Here is a 12,061-nt window from a genome sequence, read left to right on the forward strand (position 1 = left end):
TTACCAAAAACAGAACCTGCCGATAAGATGTTGATGATGACGTCATGATACCAGTGCCATTGCTTCGTCATATAAAAAACCGTAGGTATGTTTATATCGATTAAATTAAAGACACAAAATTCACAGAAAAACAAAAGTTATACCACAATAATAGATTATCACAAAATTTCGCATTATTAAATACCCTTTTCTAGGGATATTAAGGGCTTATAAGGGTCGGGAACAATAAAGGACAATAAACACGATTTTCATGCATTATTAGGTATTATAGTAGAAATTAATATCATTCAAGGGTTTAATGTTTCAGAGGAATCAATACAAAATGGTATGTACGAACGAGGAGCGCATTCATAGGGATTTTGAAGTCACGTCAAGGCCGTCTTAATTGTTAATACTCGAATTTTAGAGGAAAATCAATTAATTTATGATTTATTAAAATTATTGATGAAATTGGGTATGAAATAAAACACAAATTGTAACACTTAAAACATTTTATTTACAAAAGTATTCACAGTTTTAAACTTAATACTATTATCTAATAATTAAGACGCATAATTCGTAAATACATTTTACATTTCAATACAGACTCTACTATTTACAAGTAAACTAGAGATAGTATGGAATAAGAAACAGTTTCATTTCATAACCGATTCTTACATTTAACTATTCGATAACGGAGCGACAATATCAACTTCCAAAGCTTGCCACTGTGTTATATTACGTTGAATTGTTTTCGTTAACAATTATATTCAGCGAGTTTTTAGTCATCAAAACTGTTTAGTAGTAGTATAATTTCGTTGTACAAGTAATACAAAAGACATCAAATCAAATGTTTTTGACAGATCAAAGCGGATATATAGAAACTTTGACAAATTCGAGTACGTTTCAAATAAGACAATACAGATAACAAAAGTAATATAATCTGAGGAAGCTTCTACATTATTTCCGGTTCTCTTTTCCTGTGCTTCATGAAAACCTAATAAAATTACTTTCATTGGATATAATTCAGCCTTGAAACGAGTCATACAATTACACATTTAAAATTATTTTATCATATTTCAATAAATCCCGAAACACAATGTTCACTTGTAATTAACTACCGGACAACATTTACATCAAATTCATCAAACCACATTCATTTATCAGTCAAACATAAACAGCAAACAGGCCAAATTGAATTAATTCATTTAAATGATTATGTACATAATTTGTTAGCTGATTTAGCAACAACAAAATGTCCGATAACAATAATAGATGAGTATAATTTAATTGAATATAAACAAGGAATTGATATGTTTGCTTAAAACTGTACCAATTTAAATAGTGTGAATTAATTCCCAATTCAAACATTGAATAATTGTTTGATCCTAATCAAGTTAATCTGATTTAACAGGGATGCCACAGGATGCCAGGGGAGGAGTATTCGTCAATAGCGTTGCTGTTGTATGAAAAAAAGACTTAATTGATGTTTTATTTACTAGACTTTACAGTCAATTTAAACCAATCTTAATATGCATATTATATCTTCTGTGCGAGTTTGTATCTGTTTTTCGTGTATTCAAGTGGTTACGAGAATGGTTTAGATTTATAATTAGTTGTTTTATTTTATTTAAGATGTGTGTACAGGACGTCGGTCCAGTCCGCTAGTGTTCTATAAAATAATAATATAAACATAAGGTAATAAACAAAAAAACTATAATCACACACTTAATAATAAAGGTAAATTTAATTTCACATCTTGTACAGAACATTGCGTGCGTATAAACTTGCATAGAACAAGACGAAAAACTAAGGTCCTACGCAAAGACATAAGAAAAGTCGAAAATACCATAATTATTAGGCGCTGTCTTAATATATGGTTGCTAAGCGACTCCAATAATAAGTTATATACAACTTTGAGTACAAATTAATTAAAACTTCTCAAACCTTCCGGGCATCAACCTTATTTACACAAACTTTGTATTAACGAACCTTACAAATTTATTGCGTGGCATTACATCGTAATATAATGCGCCATAAAACATATTATATTGCTCGAACATAAAATTTTATTTACACTCAGATTAAAAGATCAACGTAAATATATTATAGTAATTCGTTTCTTACTTAAATTTGCATTTTATGCTTTATTGTATCATCTAGGAGCTAAAGCCTTATTTTGAAATGAAATAAAGGTTAGCAATCGCGTGTTATACAGGAATTTCGCTAGAAAATGTCTATGGGAGTAGAAGGTAATTAGTGTGAATATTGTGCAGAGAAGAGTTGGAGCAGAAATTGTGGCCCCGCTTTGCATTGCAGCCGGACGCTCACCGCTAACCACGTGGACGACCACCGACGCTGAATCTAGTGCAGAAAATGACATTTGAATAAAAAGTTTTATATTAGTACGACCTACGTTTGAACCTCCCAGGTAACCCTTCCATATAAATGTCATTAAACAAATAACACGATGATATTAACATATCGTTGTAACTAAATTTTGGTTGGTTGTTGGCCCATGAATTTTGTAAATAAAAATATTGCCGATGTAGTCGGGGCGTACTTCCCGACGCGTAGCACGTCATTTGTGAAATAATGTATTGGAAGCAGTGAAATGTATTTCTTTTTCTGAAAATATTTGTGAAATAGAAAAAGCCACTGAACACGATGGCAGGGGAGTAGAGTAAATAAGAATAATAAAAAAAAAACTAAATATAGGTGTAAAGTTTTATTCAAGCAGAAAATTTGTAAGAAAATACTATATAATAAAAAGTTATATATGTACGTATGAACGAAACATACTGTAAATCAAAGTAATAAAAAAGTAATTACTCTCGAGTTTATCGAGCGGCTTCAATGATTATTTAATTACTAATTATTTGTGTTTGAAGTCTGGTTACTGACCTCACAATACATGTAATTGATCAAAGTCGTGAACTTGAAGTAATATTTGTTTTAAAGTCTCATTTTGATTATTATGGGCGTTATTGCTTTTGTTTGTTAAGTTTTAAATTAAGTTTTTCATTATGACATTGATTAAATCTGAACAATAACAAAGCAAATATTAATAAGAGGTTATTAAAGATTCATAATTAATTTAATAAAATAGCTGAACAGTAACACCACTTTGCAAGAGAAAAGTCCAGTATAGCTGCTGTTTTGTGAAAACTTGCTATTAAGTGTTATCTGTGTCAATAAATACTTGCTAGATATATACAGAGCGTCCCAAAGTTATATATTAACTTTTGGCTAGAGCTTTTGGTATATATATGCTAATTAAATTACCAAGAATTAATAAAAAGAAAATTATAACAAATCAAGAAAGTTTGGACGCTCTGGCAGTGTACCTTTACCGCTGATAGCATTTCCTCGATGTACTGCGATACTTATTCATTAAGCGAGGAAAGGACCAGTTATGTGGTCACCGGTACTATCGCTACTAACTTAAACTACTAATTTAAATCTTTAATTAACGCTTGCTTTGCCACGACGCGCTCAACGACATTATACGCCGCTCTCTTGCCCTCGTCAATGTACCAGCCTTTTTGATCTCAACAGGCATTGGAAGAGACGATGGCAAGGGCATGTCATTGATTCATTGAAGGATGGGACGGGCTTTGGTATGGGGTGCTACTTCTGTGTAGTCTGGTAGATAGTATATGGTAGATAGTATCGGCGATCCCAGAGATGGTGCTTTCCTCGCTCAACGAATAAATATCGCATTACAGCGAGTAAATACTGCCAGTGTTAAAGGTACACTGCAACATAGACCAATTTATAAAACTTGTTTTTTTTTCTTATTCTTTTTTTTTATATTTATTAAAACCCGTTAAGAAGTGTTAAAAAACGTTAAGAAGTGGCAAATACTGTATTGTAACGTTATTTGTTAAAATGAGTAATAGATTTATACATTTCTGATGTATGGGAGTTACACTTATTTCTGAATCTTTAATTTAACATGCAAGAAGTTAAAAGCACTGTCCTGAAATCAAAGAATAAGCAAAATTCTCTAAGCTTTTATTTAATTAAACGTTCTAGGCGAGTGTTACAATATCATCCCATTCATAATTTTTATTACTCAATTTTGAGTTTGTTCAGAGCGCTATTGCCGTAATACTGTGAAAAACTGACACGGCAAAATTTTGTTAAAACTTCCGCTTATATCGCATGCATTTTTAAAACAAGTGTAATTTCATAATCGTCATATATGAAAAGCTTACGTAAGCGTACTTAACGAGATTATCCTTAAAGGATAAAATGTAACAAGCGTTTTAGCATATTGTAATTGCATAGTGTTATTTTGTTCCATGTATATGGAATGTTTCATTTAGATTTATATGAAACTGTATTAAGAATTTAAAATAAAGTTAATTCTTTTACGTAATTTAAAAACCTCTTCTTGGATCTTAATATCACATTTGGTTTATATAATTATTTAATTGTCAATATTAAGTAATTGTTGAATTTGGTATTTTTTTAATATCACATAAAATATTGAAGGCGATTATGAGGCACAAAAGTTTACTAACGAACTGATCATCAACTAACCTATTTGAAAAAACAAATTATCATGAATCAGATCATATTGCTAAAACGTTGTAACTTTAGTATTTAGCTTGTATCAGTAGAACTACTGATCAAATGAAAAATTTATAAATACAAAGTAAATTCAGGTCTAGCCCCTGAAAAAGCAAGATGGAAGGATATATTATAGAATATATCCGATATCGTTGTTCTATTGTTTTTAGTTTAAGAATTACTTACTGAGCTTTAAAACCGTAGTACAAGAGATATGTCGATGACACATTTGTAGTACTCCCCAATGACAAAATATCTACATTTCTAGCGCATTTAAATTCAATACACAAGAACATTAAATTTACTGTTGAAAAAGAAAACAACAACTGTCTGCCCTTTTTAGACATTTTAATTATACGCAAAGCAGATGGCACACTAGGTCACACAATACACAGAAAGGCAACCCACACAGATAGGTACCTCAATGGTGAATCCCACCACCACCCGTCACAACTGCTCTCTGTCGGTAAATGTTTGTTTCAGAGAGCCCAACGTCTTTGTGATGCGGCCCACCTCAAGGAGGAACTACAGCATGTCAAACAGGTGCTACACCGAAACAAGTTGCGCATCCCCCGGCTGCATCACAGAAACAAAAACAAGACACAAACAGTTCCTCGCCAGCCAGCTTACCTGCCATATGTGAAGGGAGTTACAGATAGAATTAGCCGGGTCCTAAAACGAGCTTCCATTAATACAATTTTCAAGCCGCACAAGAAGATTCAGCAATTCCTAAGACCAATCAAAAGTAACACCCCATTGCAAGATGCAGGTATATACAAACTGGATTGCGACTGTGGCCTGTCTTACATAGGGCAAACTAAACGCAATATGTCCAGCAGACTCAAGGAACACATCGCGGACATAAGACATAGACGACACACAAAATCAGCAGTCTGTGAACACACACTAGATAGGCCTAATCACTACATACGCTTTGACCAACCGAAAGTACTTGCGAAAGAAAAAAGATTCTTCCCAAGATTGGTACGCGAAGCCATTGAAATCAAAAAACACGCCAATTTCAATAGAGAGGACGGCCTAAAATTATCAAACACCTGGGATCCAATAATATCCAAATTAAAATCTCAAAATAAACAACCCGCGAAAATGGAGGACACCGTGAGCAATTTCTGCAAAAACCCTACATCTTTTAGTCGATACCAACTCCGGGGAAATAAATACAGATAACACAACATTTTTCTGCAGCTGTAATACTTTTTGACATTTAACACCTTTGTCTTCAGTCACCGTGACCACGCACGCTGTAAAGCACGCGAAACGTCGGTTTAAATTTAAAATTATGTACAAATAATTATAAGTTTAAATATAAATACATATCTATAATCCGTTAAAAAAGTGTTTTTCTTTAAATGTGTAAAAGTTATGTAAATAAAAGACAATACTATAAAACCGTAGTAATTAATATCTCCCATTCATAAGTCGAGTTCGTGACGTATTAAGAGAGGCAAGTAAGAATTATTCGTTTACTATGGATTCATTTCTAAAAATTTTAACAAGTAGATAGTATTTTAAGGCTACAGCTATCCAATGCTAATTACATTTCTTATTCCAGCTACGTGATTTATCCTACAAATACATTACTGTTTTGCTGTGACTGGAATTCATGACCATGTGCGTTAACTACTAAGCCAATTACTAACCAGAACTGCTTGGAGCGCATGTATAGTTTCCGGAGTCACGGGGCGAAGCCCGAGCTATGAGGAGGCGACTGGTTCGAGTCCGTTGTTCAGTCTCAACACTGATGCCACCACGCTGTGCGTAGTTTACCACATTTGTCCCCCGATACCAGTATATGAAGCTAGAAAAAGTACAACCATTTTAAAAGTATAATGGTTTAATTTAATAATTAGAAGTAATTTAAAAAAATATATGAGGCATTGATGTCTCTTTTTTATTACAAGGTAAATACAATTTGACCGACGATAAGAATGAATGTGCGATGTTTAATATTTTCTTTAAAACATAATAACCTACAATAGGGCTTGAATACTTTTATAAGCGAAGAATTAAATTTCCAACTAATATCGTAAAACAGCGAACGTTAACAATAAAACAAATCCACTTACTAATTAATTCCGTTTTCACTTTGAGTTTTTCATATGTTAAAAGCCATTTCATTGTTAGGTGATTTTAAGAGAAAAGTATTTTTTTTAATAAAAGTGGTTTTAAAACTTTTTGCGGCATTATAAATTCGTAAGCTTGAATTTCTTAAACCTTTCATAGGCCCGAAGGTATCTTAATTACAAATTACCTACGTCCTTTATTTACGGCCTTTAATCTGACAGAAACGCGCTTGCCTACTAAAAACTTAGAAATAATTATTTACATACAACAGGTGACAAAACCTGTGTAAAAAAATAAGGTACCTGATATTTATTAAAATAAAACTGTAAATATAATTTCAGATATTTTAGTATTTACCTTGGTGGATCTGGTGCGTGGCGCGCAATACACGTCAAGTTAATGTCGGAGCCAGCTCTCACAAACAACTCTGGACCAGACAGGATCTCCGCTTTGGATACTGCAACAATATATAGCTATATTTTGCCAATCTATACTAGCCAGCGGCTTAAGCATTACGCTGGCAACTTAGGCTAACACGCAAACTTAGACTTAGCTTACGAATGATAGGTGAATTCTAAGAGGAGTAGAATTGAATGAATTCTATGCTTTTTAGTATTAACCTTTTACACTGAAGCAATTTCTTACGTTTCTATTCAAATAAGTCACTAATTCTAACTAAATTACTCTAAGACTGTAATTTATTAACGGTTTGTTCAGATTCCGATATGAATGGATTTATTAAAGCGTGTAATTAACAGTTCTTACGGTGAAGGAAAACATTACAAAATAATCGGCATATGTCGACGAACGACTGTATGTATCGCACATTACTTAATTCTGATTTATGAAACAAATGCGAAAATTAAACCACGATAATTCCGCGCTATATTAAGCTATGTAGAATTTAAACATTAAATTGTATATGATATATGAAAGATGCGTAAATATTACTATATAACTTCTGATTAAAAATCTCAATAAATTGCTACAATTACTTGTAGTTTCAGTGTAATTAAATCTTATTGAATCTGTCAAGATTCAGGAACTCTAGAATAAATGTGTTTTAACTAAACAGCTTAAGTTCAGATGCACTTTCGGTACTAAACTAAAACATTAATTAGAGTTCGCGTGAAACATTTCCATTAAGGTGTTCTCTGAAGCTTGTGTGAGCAAGAAAGGAAACTTGTTCCTATTCGTGGTCTTAGTTCACACCTTAGTCGTATTCAACTGTCCGGAGCAAACTATTTGAGTCAAAATTAATTTCGCTCGACATGCGAGTATCAGTTGTTTATTGAGACCGACGATTATTGAGCACCAAACAAGAACAAAATTTGTTTATTTCACTATTAAAACTTATATAATTATACATTCTAATACGGATATTTGAGTAATATAACTCGAAAACATTAATTTCCTCTTCAACAGTAAAGCTTTTATTTCCTTGAGAATAACATATAAACTTAACCAAGCGTTTGCGTAGCTTAAAGGTAATTAATAAACTCTGTCAGATAATGAATCAAAAAATGATGTATCATAAAAAAATAAAAACAAAAAAATTGTTTAAAAAATAAAATTATTGGGCTCGACACCCCTTATCGCTTAGGGGTTCAAAAGATAGTAGCCGATTCTCAGATGTACTAAAGGTCCTTAATAAATTTTATAGGAATCAGTCGAGCTTCGGAGGAGTTTGGGAACTAACATTGTGACACGAGAATTATATAGTGATATATATATTATATATAGGTGGTTTATTACTAAGATACTTTATAAATATTTACAAGACGATAAGAGGTTAAGTTTAGAGGTGAAAGTATTTTATATAAGGGAAAGGATTTATTGTACCTCAACAATTAGATTCAAAATTCCATCAATATCAAATAACAGATGCTGAGAAATAGTTTTTAGCATAGACCGTCGTCATCTGAGTTCTTGTGAGGCATATTAAATTACATAAATAATAAATCAAGAGTTATTCCATAAATAGATCAACAACTAATACATAATAGTTCTCAATTGATATTATTTATTCATCTTAAAAAAAAAATATATATATCAACAAAAAATTTAAATTATATCAACGAAAACATGCAAAGATGTATTCAACAACGACAACAAATTTAATTTAGTTCGTTTTGTTTCTATTGCTATTAATATCTTACCTACAACAGTAAGCCAGAAAGATAGACTTATCTTAGGCTCTGTGGATACTTGGCACTCATACGCCCCGGAATCTCGGGGCTGCGCGTGCGCAACTCGAAGGGTCCACTCGTCAGAGCCATCTGTGTGAAGTGCTGCAAAGCGTGCGTCGCTACTGTATGTATGCACACCAACTGTGAGGATGTGAAGGTCTCGTTTCCGGATCCATGATACCTGGAACCAAGCAGGTCTTATAACATATAAAATTTCCACTGGATCATAACGCAAAACGATTTTGATACACTTACAAACAAATAATTCTAAAACCAAGTTATTATTCAAATAATTAATCGCACGTAATCCGCTGTTTTTACAAGAAAAATATGTTTCCAAATCCACGGTGCAAAATGTTATTCCGAGAGCAATAGTAACGAAATTAAAAACATTTTATTAAACGATTTTAATTAATCGAATAAAATCACACGATTATAATAAATTGAAGCTGCGAGTGTTCTTTCCAAAAATTAAAAAATGTACAGTGAACTTTATTCGGCATAAAATGAATATTGTTAATTTATACGCCAGGGGCAGCATAATGTAGGCTTCTACGTAGCAGGGGCCGTTATTAAATCTATTAATGCTTTCATTAAACCTGCTAATTTTACTGCCGCGTCGCTTCGCTTCGAACTCGGAAACTATATTGTTATATAAATTTCATTGGACTTGAAAACTTATAAATTGCAAACATATAATGAGTTATATGTTAGTTGAGACTATAAGCCTATTTTATGAGTGAAATAAAAATTTATGTATATTTTAAAGAGATTATGCCGATATTGGTGCATGTTTAAACTGTTCCAAATAATTAATTTTACTTAGTTCAACAACAAAAAAACTAATATTACTACAGAACTAATCATTTAAAATCTATTATGTATAACTTTAATTAAGGTATAACGGAGAAAGCAGAGATACTTATATATTTGGGAATGACTTTTCGTAAAATTGTGATTAACACAGAGTTTGTCACACATTGGCTATAACAAATATCCATTTGAAATGTATGCGCGCAAATTGTTGCAGGCATCCACTGTTCTAAATTACATTGTAATCTAATTACAAGCACTCCCAACCAATACTGCAATATTTGCCAGCTGATGAAATGTACTGTTTGTTTTGATTTCAAAAAGGTATACGAGAATATATTATTATAACTAAATAAGCACTTATTAAACAAAGAAAGTTGACTAAAGACTAAAACTTCAATTCGTCCATGTGTTTGCGTTGTCTCTCTCCATGCAATTTATATGAAGGGAGATGGCTGCCCATACGTCGTGTTCATGAATGGCTGCTATTTGTGGTGACTCGTGTAAGTGGTGATATTATTTATAATTTCAACCAGTCACTTTACATGTTTTAACCTTAGTCGACTACGTTATGTTTTGTTCTCACTATAATGACAAGCGATTGTTATTATTATGAAATTTTGTTTCGATATGTGCGTATAATGGTATAGCGTGCTATAATGGTTGTAGTTCCTTACAATTTCCTAGACCAAAATTTGGCGTTCAACAATAAGGGTGGGGATTTTATTGCCATATTGATTAGGGAACTGGTAGTAAATGTAAATTTAGATTATATTTTTGAAGTGATAACTTCTTCTGGGAGGGTAAACCGCTTCGTGACGTAACGCGTTACGGCGCTAGTCTGTCCAGCTTCCCTCACTCTCACGCATACCAAAGCGGTAGGCTGGCTTCTCCTCTCTCTTTTACCCGCAGCGCTAGCCGTATTTCGGACAGACACTGTCCTCTCTCTCTACTCAGTATTTAGTGTGCGTAAGAGATTTACTGTTCAAAGTAAGCACATAACCGAAAGCTATCACCGTTATTGAAAGTGATTTTAAAATATGATGAATGAAGCTAAAGATGATCCTCGGAACATTACAGAATTAAATAGTTCAACTAAGATCCTTTTGAAGTTTTTCTTAGTATAGACAGTCATAAGTGTACATCTATACCAATATGATTAAGTTAATTTTGTTATGATTAGATAATATTACAATATGTAAATAAAGCCACCTTTATTATGTTAACTGGTTCACAATTGAATTTTTTAAGCACATATTGATTTATTGCATCATTCAGATCGACCTAGTGACGATGCTCAGAAAGAGAAAAAACACTCCTAAACATTAAGTCTTTTCCAGGCATATTTCAAGTCATAGTGATATTATATAAAAAATCATTTAAGAGATACGGTCCAATACTAAAACCAACGAAATTCGGTCACAAGTTTGGCAAGCATTCTTATACAGAAATCCGATAATCTCTCCTTTCATGTATCGGTCGATTTCTATCGAAGTCAGACACGTATTGACTCGCCCGATAATAAGGGTAATACACGAAGCTAAACGAAAATTAACTTTCGTCCTTAATATCTTTAACACTGTAAAAAGTAATTTATTTGTTCGATATATTACTAATATTTCATTTTATCTATCATTGTAATATGTAAGAATAATTCTAATATTACTAACTTGAAAATGTAATTCTTTTCATATTTATTTTTTCAGATATTGTGATTTTAGATATATAAAGAACTATATATTAAACGTCGATTTATTTGTAGCTATAATGAAATCAGCAGCAGTGTTGGCCTACTGGCTTCAGCGTGTGACTCTCAAACATGACGTCTTAGGTTAGATACCTGGCTGCACCAATGGACTTTCTTTCATGTGCGCATTTAACATTTGCTCGAATGGTGAAGGAAAACATTGACGGCGTGCGTCAGACACAGAAGGTTGAACACCTATTTGATTAACAAATGATCATGAAATAGATCGGTACAAAAATCTGAGGCCCAGGGCAAAAAAGGATGAAGCGCCATTGATTAATTTTATTTTTTAATAATGACTTCAAGTAGACACGTTGGTGGTTTATATAATATATTATAAGAAGCATATTACTAAAAATTTATTTATACTTATATATTTCCTTTCAAAACTAATGTCAACGCATTTAAAATAAAATAAAAAGGAAAAACATAAATCAGTCTATTATATACGTATTGGTGTATTCGATTCACCGTTGTTTTATATGTTTTAAAAATGGTAAATGATATCCCGTAAAAATGCTAATATATTAAATTTGCAGCGTAAAACGATAATAATATTTTAACACTTACATTCGTACTACAACAATCCATTAAATTTATCAAATATTTCTATATTTACCGCGCCAATTTAATTTTATAGCACATAAACAAAAAAATTAAGCTTTTCACT

At 32.2% G+C, this 12,061-nt stretch overlaps 1 protein-coding gene across 1 annotated transcript in view; it reads right to left on the minus strand.

The window, feature by feature from the left end:
- Nucleotides 1-542: 542 nt before the first annotated feature.
- Nucleotides 543-12,061, minus strand: part of LOC111003151 (limbic system-associated membrane protein-like) — a 45,722-nt gene continuing 34,203 nt past the window's right edge. The window contains exons 3-6 of the mRNA XM_022273521.2: nt 8,802-9,012; nt 7,000-7,099; nt 6,219-6,376; nt 543-2,343 (exon numbers count right to left, since the gene is read on the minus strand). Of these exons, the coding sequence (XP_022129213.2) occupies nt 2,135-2,343; nt 6,219-6,376; nt 7,000-7,099; nt 8,802-9,012 (678 nt within the window). The 3' untranslated portion in view covers nt 543-2,134. The remainder of the gene's footprint in view (nt 2,344-6,218; nt 6,377-6,999; nt 7,100-8,801; nt 9,013-12,061) is intronic.

The sequence above is a fragment of the Pieris rapae genome, chromosome 5 (assembly GCF_905147795.1).
Source record: "Pieris rapae chromosome 5, ilPieRapa1.1, whole genome shotgun sequence".
In the NCBI taxonomy this organism is placed as follows: Eukaryota; Metazoa; Arthropoda; class Insecta; order Lepidoptera; family Pieridae; genus Pieris; species Pieris rapae.